Below are 12,817 nucleotides of genomic sequence, written 5' to 3' on the forward strand. Positions count from 1 at the left end.
ATTGGGGAGGAGTCAAAAGAGCTACGCCAGCCCCCCCCTGACTGAACTATATTAAAACACACTTGGCACCAGTCCTGATAAACTGTACTTGTAACGTTCCCTTCAAAATGCTTCAAGGCAGCACAGCCACAGGTCACACATCTGTTTGGCTGTTGGTGATGTTTTCACTTCACAGCTCAGCACTCGGCACCCGCAATGGTAAGTTTGGAATTTTTGTATTTCAGAATGAACCTGACTGTCCGTATTCCTGCTTGGTGTACGATTTATGCAACTATTACAATGCCGTGTTGTATACGTATGTACCATATCATTTTCGGACTACGATAACATCTCACTGACATCAAATTGAACAATTTATCTGTCTATACCAAAGATAATGCTGTTTTGATAATGTTTTAATTGTTTTCTTTACCCTTTATTTGGCTACAAAGAGAACAAAATGTCTTCAAGTATTATACATTGACAACAAAGAGTATTCAGTGCGGTCAAGACTAAAAATGAACATTCTTTTGATTTCAAAAAGGTGTTGCGTCCTGAGTTGTTCAATGCATCTAGATGTAAACACCAGCAAAAAGATTTATGAGCTTATGTCTCGTATTCATTTGACCTGGAACCCAAATATTATCATAAAACAAAAAGAAGATGTGACAGTCTGGCAAATAGTATAATGTAAAAACATTTTCCTGTCATGGAAGCCTCAGGATTTTACCCGCGGACCTTCTCTGGCGATGCTGAGAACTACATGGGTCCGTCCATGCTTGACGGCCTCGGCGATGACACCGGTTCCGGCTCTGGTTCCCAGCCTGAGCATGTGAGACGACACCGTGGCTCACATCGTCAGCCGCATAGGCACTACTTTGTCTCGGAGGAGGCCAAGCGGTTCCTTCGCAGCTGCCTGGCCACCACCTTCGTCCCGACGGTCTACATCTTTGTCTTCATCATCAGCGTGCCACTCAACCTCGTGGCCGCAGTGATATTTGTGCACCCCGTCCGTCCCAGAAAGCCCGCCATCATCTACATGCTGAATCTGGCATGTGCTGACCTCCTCTTTGGCCTGCTCCTCCCTTTCAAGATAGCCTACCATTACCACGGCAACAACTGGATTTACGGCCCGTTGATGTGCAGGATCGTGACGGCGGCCTTCTACTGCAACATGTACTGCTCGGTCCTGCTCATGACTTGCATCGCCATTGACCGTTTTCTGGCCGTGGTCTACCCCATGAACTCGCTGACGTGGCGCAGCCGTCGGACCGCGTGGGCCGTGTGCGCCGCCATGTGGCTGCTGGCCCTCACGGGAGTAGCGCCTCTCTTGGCCTTGGGTCAGACCGCATACTTGCCCCAACTGGACATCACCACCTGCCACGACGTGCAAGATTCTAAAAAATTGAAATCCTATTATCGCTACTTCTTCACCACCTACTGCTGCGTGTTCTTCTTCGTCCCGCTCGTCTTCACGGTGGCTTGCTACGTGCGCATCATCCGGGCCTTGGTGGCCTCCAACGTGGAGAACCGTTCCAAAAAGACTCGAGCGGTGGTGATGGCTGCAATTATGCTGGTCGTCTTTGTGGTCTGCTTCACCCCAGCTAACATCATTCTGATGGTCCACTACATCGAGATCAACAAGTCCAGCGACACCTCCTACCGGGCCTACCTAGTCGCCATGTGCGCAGGGAGCCTTAGCTGCTGCCTGGACCCGCTCCTCTACTACTTTGGCTCATCTCAGTGCAGGAAACGAGTGGTGACGCTGTTTGGATGCCAGCGTCCGCATCAGACTCCGAGCAGCTCGCATACGCAGAGGACCAGAATCAGCGGGCAGAGGGACAGCAGCAAGTCATGCAAAATGGAGGTTGTTCAAAGTTTGTCAGGGGGCCAGTATTGTAAATTGGACACCAAGGTGCATGGCATTTAGGTCTGTAATTTACACAGCTCAACAAATCAATCTAGAAAATGTATTTGCATTTCTGATTGGGAAAAAAAAAAAAAAGAATTGTTGACCAATATAATGCTCATCTTGAATTGACAGCCAGGTCATTTATTAGTGTGGTTTGCCACAGTGTATACATAACTAATGTAAAATAAAATTGCCATCACCTTTGAAATAGTGGAATACATGATTTATTTTGTTCTATTTTCTATTTATTTTGGGCTGGGCAATATCACATGGTTATACTGGCTGAAAATACGCCCTATGGTCTACAAAGATGAATGAAAATTAAATTATTGATACTGCATGTGGTTCTTTCCTTCTCGAAGTGTCTCACTCTGTACTTTGCTTGTCATTAGAACACAGCTCTGGAGAAGGAAGACAGATAAAGACAAAAGGAAGGAAAGAAAAAATAAATATGAACAATGACCACAACAGTCCTGTGACACATTCCCTTTTGAAGCGGGTGGCAACCTCATTCAGTATTCAACTCAACTAAAAGTCTCACCTGAAATTCCGTCATATTTATAGTAGTCCTCTGGGAAGTTCAGACAGCCAAGTTGCTTTTTGAACACTTCGACATCATTGGGATCAATTGCTCCAGTCCGTGCTGAGTGTTGTTATTTTTATTATTTGTTTTAAAAGTCAAATTGACTTGCAAAGAGAGAGAGAGAGAGAGAGAGTTGCTCGCTTACTGAACTGTAGGATGAATCTACCAGTGACATCACGATTTCGGAAGGTGTCTGTCCACAGGAGACAGTCGGAGCATGTCCTCACGAGGTGACCTTTGTGGTCGGCTAGATATTCTTTGGAAAATGTGCACATTTTGGTATACAGTATCCACAAATAGAATGTAAAATATCTCATTTACAAAGATAAAAATACTGGAGTTAAATATGAATGTATTGGAGGTGGTGTTCATTTTGTAATGTCTGTATTTCTATGCTACACTTACTGCGAAATGTGGTGGTGAGATCAGCAATTGTCATGTTGACTTCCCCAAAACTGCAACCACTGCTGTGAGACAACATCATTATATTCCACCTTGCACTTTATATTCCAACCGCATCAAGCAACTTACAGAGTGCGATCGCCCCATCGCATTGTCACAATGTGACTGTCTGACGTTGGGGATAAATCTATCCAGGAGCTTTTCCAAGACCCTAACGCAAGGTGGTATGGCAGGGGGTCACCAGCTCCCATCGCATACACCCATTTGCCAAAAACCTGCAGCACAGAAATTGGTCAAATCTATGTATACTGTAGCATTTGGTACACATTCAGATATGATATACTGCTTCCATTGTACAATGTTGGGTGAACTAAAAATTTCAAGGCAACAAACTTGGATAACATTGTAAGTTGAGCAATTCATTTATTTCTTTTACGTTTTAATGTTGTGAAAATTGGCTTTCCTGTATTTCACAGAACATTTACCTCATTTATTGAACCACAACCTAAAGGTTTAAGTAAAAGCAACTTGCTTGCTTTGTAGAACTAACTAACCTTGCTCTAACTTCAATTGTTGTTTTAGTCCCCAATATACTTGTTTTTTATGGTCTAGTATTAATTGACACTCTGTAACAATACTGTTTGTTCATTATAATTGTTGCAGTTTGCATTTTGTTTTTAGACAGTGCAGTGTAGTAAACCCATTTTTAAAAAAAACAAATCAGTCAACCCGAAAGAATATTATTAACTTGTTTCCAACGTTAACTTGATCCAAGTACTTTTAACCCCAAAAAATCCACTGAGCAATTTACCTGCTGCGGGTCCTCTGGCATGAAAGGTTGGACCAGGTCTTGACAGTCCGGTGCAGAAGCCCCACAAAGTGCGGCGAGAGCTAACAAAAAATGAAACGTAGGCCAAGTCATGGTCTCACTGTCGTCCTCTAACTGTGTTGGGGCCTAACGCTGATCACTCTGGGCTCTCCAAGAGTCAAAAGTGGTGTGCAAACGTTTACTTCGTATGAAGGAAACAAAGGATGCGTTCAACGCACACACACGCCCCCCCCCAAAAACAGAATAATCACGCTGGGACCTGCTTTTACCGAGCACTGAATGAGCATTTCAAAGGTCCTCTGTCGGCCTTGAATGGCCTCTGGGCAAAGCGCCATGACTCCTTTTTTTGGATTAATGGGAAAAATCGTTCCTCTTGTGCAATCAAGGTTGTTTTCCCGCAGAGCATTTGTATTGCATCGACAATGTTGCCTTGACAGTACAAATAAGTTACTAGGCAACTCTTTTTTTTTTTTTTGCTGCCGCCGTTCCTTGTAAAGAACAGTGTCATCTTTTCTATGTAAAGGGTTCGAGACAGAACTGCACGGAGGAGAATTGCAGCAGTTTATTCACCTACAACTAACCGATGTTCTCTAACAAACTGAGACTTCAGACTTGCATCAAGTTTTACATGTCTATAAGGTTATTTCATTGCCCATTGAACATTTAGTAGGTTTTGCAGGGCATATTTGTCTTCCTGTCTATGTGCCACCATCTACTTTGAGGAACCAGTTGGCTCTTCTCCCTCATTGCTTGCAACAGTCTTCCGTTCATCTGGACACACATCTGAAACAAGACCAGCGAGCAATGATTCCTGAGAGTTTTAATCACACGGGAGATGATATAAAGGGAATGTGGAAAAACTCACCCGAGTCCAGAAAGTAGTATTCTGGGGGAAAATTAAGACACACGGCTTGTTTCTTGAAGGTCTCCAATTCGGCTGGCTCCAGTTTACCGGTTCGGGCTTTGAAAAGCAATAAGACAAGTACAATTTGAGTTAAAACACAGTTACAGAAGGTATTCATCAAAACAAGGCAGATTCATTGCATTGGTAAAAGACGTACTGAAGAGGAAAAGGTATCGGCCCTTAGATTTGCCATCTGGGACGAGGGTGGTGTCTTCGGAAAGGAGGCAGTCGGAACACGTTGCGTAATATTTGGCCTCATGATAGGAAGTATGGTTGTTGATGTTTACTGTGTAGACACAAAACATATACAGTCAGGACCAAGATAAAGTTTGCTTTTATGCATCACAACAAAGATAGAAGACAGAGTTTGCTTTTGTGCATCAGCGATGTGTACAGTTGAAGATGTTTCACAAAGCTATGCCCCTGAAAAAATTGTCATCTTGTGTAATATTTCTAGTAACATCTCTTCAAGCTGAAATGTTTTTATTTGTTCATTTCAAATCCATGATGGTGCCATGTACAATCCACCACTTCAAATTAATGGCTTTGTATTTGCAAATTTGAAGATTTTTATGAATTCTAACTCGCCTATTTGCTGTTTTTCAATGAAGGTATTATTTTGCTGCCACCTTGTGGCATCTTGATGACAACGACCTCTGTTTTAATAAGGTAGAGCCTAACATAATGATTTGCCACCATCTTGAGGCCTCTATATTCAATCATTTTTTTTCTTTCAATTCAATGACTTGAATACTCCATATCCTACTGGATGCAACACCAAATGTATAAAAGATGATACATTCAACTAGATATGAATGGATGCGTACATGTGGCGTGACTGGTCATTCCAGAGACGGTGACATCAGCGGAGCCCTGAAGACATTTGTTGTCATTCCTGTGTAAGGCCAAATACAAAGAAGAGGTGGTGACGATTGATCAGATTGGAAGCAAAAGCTCAGACGAGTGTCTGTCCTCTTACAGACGATCAGCCCAGTACAGGGAGATGGTCCCACTCTGGGAAGATGGTGACAATTCGATCCACGAGCTGTTTGCTGCCATCAGGTCACTCTTCAGGCCTGGCTCATCCCATGAGCTCACGTGAAGAATCCATTTTCCGAAGATCTGATGCCCAACATAAAGACCGCAAACTGAACCAAATGACTGCCTATCGCTATTACGAAACATATTTTCGGATGCAGGTTGAATAATGTGACATCTTCATGGTTATCATCATCATGGTTATCAATGATCGTCATCATTGTCGGCATCATCATCGCCATCAACATCATCAACATTATCATCATTATCATAATCATCTCTAAAGGATGAGTACTTTTACTTTGTTTTAGTTTGCATAACTGATATGGCAAAATCTTAGAAAGATTATGTAATGGGTACAATTTGAGCTCGGAGCAATTTAATTCACCTTTTATTATTTCAATTGACTTTGGTGTTCCACTCAAATTGTACATACAGTCCAAAGATCATGATAACAAATTGTTTTAGCCGCAGCATTTCTCCTTCCTAATGACCTTTGTTGACCCCATTATTACGGTGTGTAGAAACACAGCAAAGACAATAAAAATACATTTTCAATTCTATTAAGCACAAATTGAAATACTTTTAATGTGCACACTCAAATACTCACAGGGCTGTGGTTGTCCAATTGCAGAGGTTTAACAAGTTCCTTGCAGTCCGGTTCAGACGCAGCACACAGGGAGGTGAAGGCGAGCAGAAGGGCCAGCAAGTGGGCAGACATGGCTGAAGATGCGAGACCACCGCGGAGTGTGAGGATGTCAGCGAGGCTGCCTGCAAGTTGCTGATGCGTTGTATAACGGTGGGCTGGAACACCCTGATGCAAAGCCCATGGCTCTCTTGTGTCCTATTCATCCTGTTACGTAACAGCTAAATGGCAGAGTATGAAAAGGAAGGCTCCACACTGAGATTTGTTGTGCAACAGTGGGGGTTTAGAGACCCCCACTCTAGGGGCCCCAGGCGAGAAACCATACAGCCCCCCCCCCCGCAAAAAAAAAAAAAATAGCGGGGCAGTGCTCTCTTTACACTTCACTGACATATTTTTGGTACAGTTAATAAATATATTGGTCCATCTCTATATGAGGCACACTTTTCAATCACTCTAATGGCAGCACGCTCATTTAGTTTGAGAAAGATGACACCATGTCATTGACATGTGTCGTTAATCAATCATCTCATGACAGTTACAATACTTATCCATGTCCAATTTGTTTGCACAACCCTGATCGTGACCAAGCTTGCACAACTGCAGTACTTAACTCCAGACAAAACAAAGGTCAAAGTTTCCATTAACCGGAATCAGCTATTGATCCTTCTTACATAACACTGTCCGCAAAGCTACACCAAAGTTAGAGTCATTTCATTTGGCATTTTTTTGATTCCACCACCATGATTTCACTGAACTTAAATTTTATACGATAATCAAAAATTGTCGCTATAATTATCTAGCTTTTATGAACTTCAGAAATGTACATACATCAATGATCACACACATGAAGTCCTTACTTGTACAATCTCTCTCTCTCTCTCTCTCTCTCTCTCTCTCTCTCTCTCTCTCTCTCTCTCTCTCTCTCTCTCTCTCTCTCTCTCTCTCTCTCTCTCTCTCTCTCTCTCTCTCTATGACTACATAAATCCTTCTTTTTTGGCGGCCACCATTGGCATTTTCCCTTCTCACCGCTTTGTGTCAACCCGTCAGACATCTATCTATCTATCTCATGATGATTGCTCACTATTGTTTGGCTCTGCTGGCTCTCACCTCTCTGGCTGCTTCGTCTGATCCGAGCTGTGAAGAGCTTGTAGCCCCTCTGACTGACCGAAATCAGGTAAAAGCAATATCTGTTTGAAACTGGTTGAAATGAACCATACCGCTTTTTATGTCGGGGTACTTATATATTCCTACCTATGATAATAAAACATGCATTTATTATTCTTTTTTGTTCAAATGGTTTTTTTAAAATAAAATACCGAATGCAAAATCTGCAAATAATAAGTATTTTGGTAGAAAACCAATCAACAAGCTGACTAACAAGTTTTTACTTTGTTGGTCCCTTTTTGGATGTGTGTGTGTTTCCCCAGATTCCCGGAAAATGGATCTATAATATCGGAACGTCAGACACTGAGAAATACTTGGAGGAACTTAATAAAACGACCAGCTACTGGATGGAAGTCTCACCTGTGCCCGACACTGACAACTACACAGTGACCTGGAGTGAAAAAATGTAATTTTATTCTTTCACTCACACTTGTTCTTGACAATTCAGCAAAAAGGTACAATGGATAACAGTAGCACTAACGGCTTAACTTTTCTTTACCAGAAATGGAAATTGCACTTTTGACAATGGTACTTCAGTGTATCCAAGCAGCTCTGACTCTGTGGAAGGTCAGTATATTCTAATCGATTGATTGACGGAATAATGTGATTGCAGCCATTGTGGATTCAAAGTTCCGCTTAAAATGTGGGTTGGTTGGTTGGTTGGTTGGTTGGTTGGTTGGTTGGTTGGTTGGTTGGTTGGTTGGTTGGTTGGTTGGTTGGTTGGTTGGTTGGTTGGTTGGTTGGTTGGGTGGAAGGATGGATGGATGGATGGATGGATGGATGGATGGATGGATGGATGGATGGATGGATGGATGGATGGATGGATGGATGGATGGATGGATGGATGGATGGATGGATGGATGGATGGATGGATGGATGGATGGATGGATGGATGGATGGATTCAACTCCTGTAGTAAATGGCACTGTATGACCCCGCCTCCCTTTGTTCTTATCTTATAGCTCACTTTAGCGACGCTAAGGAAATTCATGTTGAGAGATACCTGAAGACGTGTCCTGACTGCCTCCTCTTGGTGGACAACATGGTATTGAAGATCCCCAACTCAATGCCCCTAAGCGGCAGATTCCTCTACCTCCTAAGTGAGTATAGATGTATCTCTTACTCCACACAAAATAAAGTCCTCCTACATCACTCCAAATACGACATCTTTGACAAAGTTTTTCCCAGCTCTGAAATTTGTTGATATGTGCAACAGCAAAATCGGGAGAAGTCACTGACGATCAAGTGGAAGTTTTCAAGAAACAGGCAGCGTGCCTCAAATTCACTAAAGAGTTGCATTTTGGGAACGGCACAGGTAAGAACAATGCTTCCCATTGTGTCTCAGTGACAGTCAACTGTCATGGCTTCTCTTTTTTACAGATCTGTGTCCAGAACAAAACATCTAATGGGGAAAAATCCTCTTAGAGACAAAGACTATGTCACATTAAGTCCGTCATCAGACATGAGAAGTCTGATTGGTTTGTTTCTTGCTGTATTAAAATTGTCTCAGCTGTTTGGGTATCTTTCCATCATTGTGTTACTTGAACACATCAAAAATCCCTTTTACATTACTCCTATCAAAAGCTTTGCTGTAAATTCATATATACAAAGACATTCAATCGAATAAAAAAACTGTACAAATGCCCACATGACAGTTTAGGAGGAAAATATGAGCAGCTTCATTGCTAAACACAAAAGAGACTAGAGATGAGACACTGGCTGAGGGAAGAGAAGCTTTATAACAGTATATTCAAAACCATGAAATACTTCTCTGTATATTTACAAAAACTGAATACAAGAATAAAAAAAGAAGTGAACACATCACAAATGGATTCAACGTACTGCCACCAAACATGGTCCAATTTACAAATGCAACTTGTACCCGCGCCTATGGCTTCATACTTACAAAAGAACCACAAATAAAGTCCATCTTCTGTTAAATGTGTTGTCATCATTAGTCCATTCCTCCCAATAACAATAAGAAGTTTTCTTAAATAATCTGAATCATAATATCAAATACACATACAAGACATTTTGTGAGCTACATTTGTGGGCTGTACATTTAGGAATGCGGATGTTCACAGGCACGTGGACCTTTTGTACACCATAAATTAAACATCAAAAAACATGAATTAGAAACCATCTCACTTTCTGTACCAACCACTGTTAGTACACACTGATGTCACAGTTTGATCGGATGACGAGTTGGCTTTTTTTAAGATGAGTCTTCTTGCGTTGTCTTAGTGTAAAAAAAAAAAAATTGCAGTCATGGAGGAATATTGTGGATTATTTGGCATCAAAGTCCAGAAAACATTACAGGGGCCATAATAGACAAAAAAAAATCTTGGAGAAGTCATTATTTGATTTAGTCTATCTTAAAAAATTGGCTTCTTTTTAGAATTAAAATTGAGAGAAACACATTTATTAGATGCCATGTTTCTTCCTACACAGTGTGAGTGGAGGACAAGGAAATGTAGAAAAGGGAAGCAACCTAAAAATCTGCGGTATTGTAATGTGTCTCCTCTGTGAAGAAGTTGTTAGGAAAGTTACAAAAAAAAAAAGTCCATGGTGACAACCGGTTACAGTATAGCTAACCATCGAGATTGTCTTTAATGTTTAAAATAAATACGTCTTGTCTTTTGCGGCATGAAAGGTCCCCGCTCAAACACACTCGGGTTTTCCTCCAAGTGTTTGAATTGTTCCTTTTTACACTCGCATAGTTGCAGAAGAGGGATTGATGTGTGGCCGAGTGGTGATTTGGAACGGGACAAGTTAGATGAGACAAACATCGGGGCTAGGTGGGGTGGCGTTCGGACAACGTCCTGGGTCGCTGTCCCGATCGAGGAGGTCAAGGGTGAGGAGGAGGAGGTGGAGTCACGGCTCAACTTGACATTAGGTGTGATCCATTTTGTCGAAGGTTGGCGGTGGTCAATTGACGGCCTTGTCTTCACACGCTCATGGTCATGTTTGGGGAATACTGTGCAGAGACATGAGAGACATCCGGTCAAATAACCTCCAGCTGACATTGCGACATAGTTTTCATTCTTTAAAACATCACCAATGATAGCCCCAGACTCAGAGGTGTCTAATGCCATAGTCTGACTTTAGCCACAGAGGCTTTCCTCATCAATGAGCCGGCCAGTCTCATCTCATAGAGTGTTGTACTTAAACCAGGACATAAATAGACAGAGCAGCAAAGTCGATTAATCGGGTCAACTTTGACTTTATGGACTGAGAACGATTACAACACTTGTTTTATTGTGCGATCTCACAAATCGTTCCACTCATTCATTTGATGTCATCAACCATTTTCAACTATTGTCAACTAAACCTCTCCCAAAATGTAAAACTAAAACAAAAGTCCATTCATAGGAAGCTCAAACTTAACATTAGTAGAGTACATGTTTACTAGCTTTCTAGCCACAACGTATACAACTTGTACTAAACTGCCATTTGCAGTTGACAAACTTACACTTTCACTCTGAAAAGGGTTGAGGAAGTTTCCAGTCATTTCTCCATCTTCTCTGGGAGTTCCCGGCTGGTTACTCATACTCAAATTACCTGGAGAGTTCTGAGCAAACAAAATGCGACAGATAATAGAGAAACTGTAGATAAAGCTCAGGATATAAACAGTATAATTTTACCTTTGGGAGACTGTCCATGTCGCCAGAGCCTGAGTAAAGCACATCACATAACATTAACATTAACATATTCCTCTTCTAATTATTTAACAAATGCAATCCCGTTGTTCTTGTACCTAATGATCCATTCATGTGATGAGGCTCCATTCCAGCCATCCCCCCCAATGGACCGTCACCTCCTGAACCCATTGGGAACTAAAGACACACATGGTCAGTCACCAAGATTACAACCTGACCATAATAGTTCGTGATGAACATATCAAAAACTCACATTTGGCCGACTGCTACCCGGGGGGCCTGTGTTGATCATCGTATACATGTTGTCTCCAGAATTGGTTGAATCTTTTGAGCGAACATGCGGAGTGAATAAAAGGAGCACACATCTACACAGACACACTTGCAAATCTTACCTGCTGGACTTGGCATGATTGGGGTCCCGGGCGGTCCCCCTCCTCCTGGAGGTCCCTGAAATGTGAATAAAAAGTGCCATAAGAACCACTTTAATAAAACTCCAGTCTACCTATAATATTCTGTAGCTGTAAGAGATGAACTATACACACCACATAACTGCCTGGAGATGCAGACGAATAAGGAGTCTGAAAAAAATGCAACAAAAGTCACATTACATCAAAATTGAATACCTAAATGATGAGTGCAATTACTCACGGAATTTGAATTTGGGGGATTTGGCCAGGGTCTCCCACCTCCTGGACCCCTGGAAAGAACACATTACCACACACTTTAGATGCAATGTAGGAATATAAAATTGCAACAAATGGCGATATCCGTATTGCGCTAACTAACCAAATTCAAATATTATATTTGTCCCACTTACATGTTGATGCTCGGCATGCCCGGCCCAACTAATGCATTCAGTGGTGGCCTCATCCCTCCTCCATAGCTCTACAAAGGCAAAGCAACCAAAACAACGTGTAAGAGAGTTGCTAGCAGAGACGTCACACACACGTACGCTACGCACCTGGGGCCCGAGTGGCACCATTCCCCTTGGTGGCGTCATCCGCTGCATTGGTCCACCCATATTTGGATGTCCTAGAACACGGAAAGAGTCATAAATGTCCCATCTGTGCAGACATTCAACTATGTGAGCCCACCTTGCTGTCTCGTGGGGTCCAACATAGGCTGACTTCCTGGCACGCCACCAAGCCCCTGCAGACAACACGTGATCCATCATTACCACAAAGGCTGATGACCTTTTCTCCTCGCCAGTGTAGTGACGCAGGGGTCACTGTGTCACTTACCTGATTGGGTAACCTGAGGGGCGGTCTGGGTCCTCCCGGGTATCGAGGCGACATAAAAGGCTGTAACAAGGAGAAATGAATAAAGGTTAAAAACAACAAAACGGGGAGAACAAAAGAATGAGAACACTGGAGTGTCATGTTGCGATAAGTCGTAGTTCATTTATTTCTCTTAGCAAAGAGAAACACAATAACAGGAGCCATAATGCAGTGCGGCGGCTAAACAAGTAATTTGAAATACACCACAAGAGGGCCACAGAGCTCTTGTGTTTGTACCCGGGGGTCTCGCACTCCATTCACTGGCAGAGCAGTGAATTTGTCAGACTTCAGTGCAGGCTGTGCAGTTTTAGTTCCCATTCGGTGACGGTGTGAATCTTAATGTAACTGGTTGTCTGTCTCTTTATGTGTCCTGAGACTGGCTAGCAACTCAACCTTTTAGGATACCACCCGAAGCAAGTCTCTTA

General features: G+C 42.4%; 5 protein-coding genes across 7 annotated transcripts in view; 2 read left to right on the plus strand and 3 right to left on the minus strand.

The window, feature by feature from the left end:
* Nucleotide 1: 1 nt before the first annotated feature.
* f2r (coagulation factor II (thrombin) receptor) lies at nt 2–3,001 on the plus strand. Its single transcript, XM_085909021.1, has 2 exons — nt 2–198; nt 696–3,001. The coding sequence occupies exons 1-2, from the start codon at nt 108–110 to the stop codon at nt 1,907–1,909; spliced, it is 1,305 nt and encodes a 434-aa protein (XP_085765147.1). The 5' UTR covers nt 2–107; the 3' UTR covers nt 1,910–3,001.
* LOC147058118 (uncharacterized) lies at nt 2,093–3,957 on the minus strand. Of its 2 annotated transcripts, none has more exons than XM_085909024.1 (6): nt 3,688–3,957; nt 3,006–3,151; nt 2,880–2,938; nt 2,620–2,730; nt 2,433–2,534; nt 2,093–2,292 (listed from the first exon to the last, which is right to left on the minus strand). In XM_085909024.1, exons 1-6 carry the CDS (start codon nt 3,796–3,798, stop codon nt 2,258–2,260), a joined length of 564 nt encoding a protein of 187 aa, XP_085765150.1. In that variant the 5' UTR covers nt 3,799–3,957; the 3' UTR covers nt 2,093–2,257. The 2 variants fall into 2 exon arrangements, with proteins under 2 accessions (XP_085765150.1, XP_085765149.1); XM_085909023.1 differs by having other exon boundaries at nt 2,880–2,941.
* A 295-nt stretch (nt 3,958–4,252) lies between these two features.
* On the minus strand, nt 4,253–6,476 carry LOC147058119 (uncharacterized). Its single transcript, XM_085909022.1, has 6 exons — nt 6,258–6,476; nt 5,589–5,731; nt 5,437–5,504; nt 4,767–4,895; nt 4,571–4,666; nt 4,253–4,488 (listed from the first exon to the last, which is right to left on the minus strand). Exons 1-6 carry the CDS (start codon nt 6,366–6,368, stop codon nt 4,418–4,420), a joined length of 618 nt encoding a protein of 205 aa, XP_085765148.1. The 5' UTR covers nt 6,369–6,476; the 3' UTR covers nt 4,253–4,417.
* Nucleotides 6,477–7,293: 817 nt separating this feature from the next.
* Nucleotides 7,294–8,971, plus strand: LOC147058120 (uncharacterized). The gene is made up of 6 exons (XM_085909832.1): nt 7,294–7,467; nt 7,721–7,863; nt 7,960–8,024; nt 8,419–8,556; nt 8,673–8,771; nt 8,837–8,971. The coding sequence occupies exons 1-6, from the start codon at nt 7,360–7,362 to the stop codon at nt 8,860–8,862; spliced, it is 579 nt and encodes a 192-aa protein (XP_085765958.1). The 5' UTR covers nt 7,294–7,359; the 3' UTR covers nt 8,863–8,971.
* Nucleotides 8,972–9,176: 205 nt separating this feature from the next.
* LOC147058121 (single-stranded DNA-binding protein 2) overlaps nt 9,177–12,817 on the minus strand; it is a 31,796-nt gene continuing 28,155 nt past the window's right edge. For both annotated transcript variants that reach the window (XM_085909831.1, XM_085909830.1), the window contains exons 6-17: nt 12,357–12,416; nt 12,210–12,264; nt 12,077–12,147; nt 11,933–12,000; nt 11,764–11,812; nt 11,658–11,693; nt 11,508–11,562; nt 11,369–11,439; nt 11,214–11,292; nt 11,101–11,129; nt 10,929–11,027; nt 9,177–10,433 (exon numbers count right to left, since the gene is read on the minus strand). In XM_085909831.1, the coding sequence (XP_085765957.1) occupies nt 10,404–10,433; nt 10,929–11,027; nt 11,101–11,129; nt 11,214–11,292; nt 11,369–11,439; nt 11,508–11,562; nt 11,658–11,693; nt 11,764–11,812; nt 11,933–12,000; nt 12,077–12,147; nt 12,210–12,264; nt 12,357–12,416 (702 nt within the window). In that variant the 3' untranslated portion in view covers nt 9,177–10,403. The remainder of the gene's footprint in view (nt 10,434–10,928; nt 11,028–11,100; nt 11,130–11,213; nt 11,293–11,368; nt 11,440–11,507; nt 11,563–11,657; nt 11,694–11,763; nt 11,813–11,932; nt 12,001–12,076; nt 12,148–12,209; nt 12,265–12,356; nt 12,417–12,817) is intronic.

Source organism: Syngnathus leptorhynchus, chromosome 4, assembly GCF_054491065.1.
Source record: "Syngnathus leptorhynchus isolate UIUO chromosome 4, UIUO_Slep, whole genome shotgun sequence".
NCBI lineage: Eukaryota > Metazoa > Chordata > Actinopteri > Syngnathiformes > Syngnathidae > Syngnathus > Syngnathus leptorhynchus.

Bases quoted from the DNA above. Each gene is read 5' to 3' on its own strand.
- f2r (XM_085909021.1), top strand. From the start codon at position 108: ATGCTTCAAGGCAGCACAGCCACAGGTCACACATCTGTTTGGCTGTTG. The intron at 199-695 runs GTAAGTTTGGAA...CTGTCATGGAAG, and splicing joins AGCACTCGGCACCCGCAATG to CCTCAGGATTTTACCCGCGG.
- LOC147058118 (XM_085909023.1), bottom strand. From the start codon at position 3,798: ATGACTTGGCCTACGTTTCATTTTTTGTTAGCTCTCGCCGCACTTTGT. The intron at 2,731-2,879 runs GTAAGTGTAGCA...CATTTTCCAAAG, and splicing joins TCTCACCACCACATTTCGCA to AATATCTAGCCGACCACAAA. The intron at 2,293-2,432 runs GTGAGACTTTTA...TTCCTTCTCCAG, and splicing joins TAAATATGACGGAATTTCAG to AGCTGTGTTCTAATGACAAG.
- LOC147058119 (XM_085909022.1), bottom strand. From the start codon at position 6,368: ATGTCTGCCCACTTGCTGGCCCTTCTGCTCGCCTTCACCTCCCTGTGT. The intron at 5,732-6,257 runs GTGAGTATTTGA...GTTGGGCATCAG, and splicing joins AATTGGACAACCACAGCCCT to ATCTTCGGAAAATGGATTCT. The intron at 4,896-5,436 runs GTACGCATCCAT...GTGTCTACACAG, and splicing joins AATGACCAGTCACGCCACAT to TAAACATCAACAACCATACT.
- LOC147058120 (XM_085909832.1), top strand. From the start codon at position 7,360: ATGATGATTGCTCACTATTGTTTGGCTCTGCTGGCTCTCACCTCTCTG. The intron at 7,864-7,959 runs GTAATTTTATTC...TTTCTTTACCAG, and splicing joins GTGACCTGGAGTGAAAAAAT to AAATGGAAATTGCACTTTTG. The intron at 8,557-8,672 runs GTGAGTATAGAT...TATGTGCAACAG, and splicing joins CAGATTCCTCTACCTCCTAA to CAAAATCGGGAGAAGTCACT.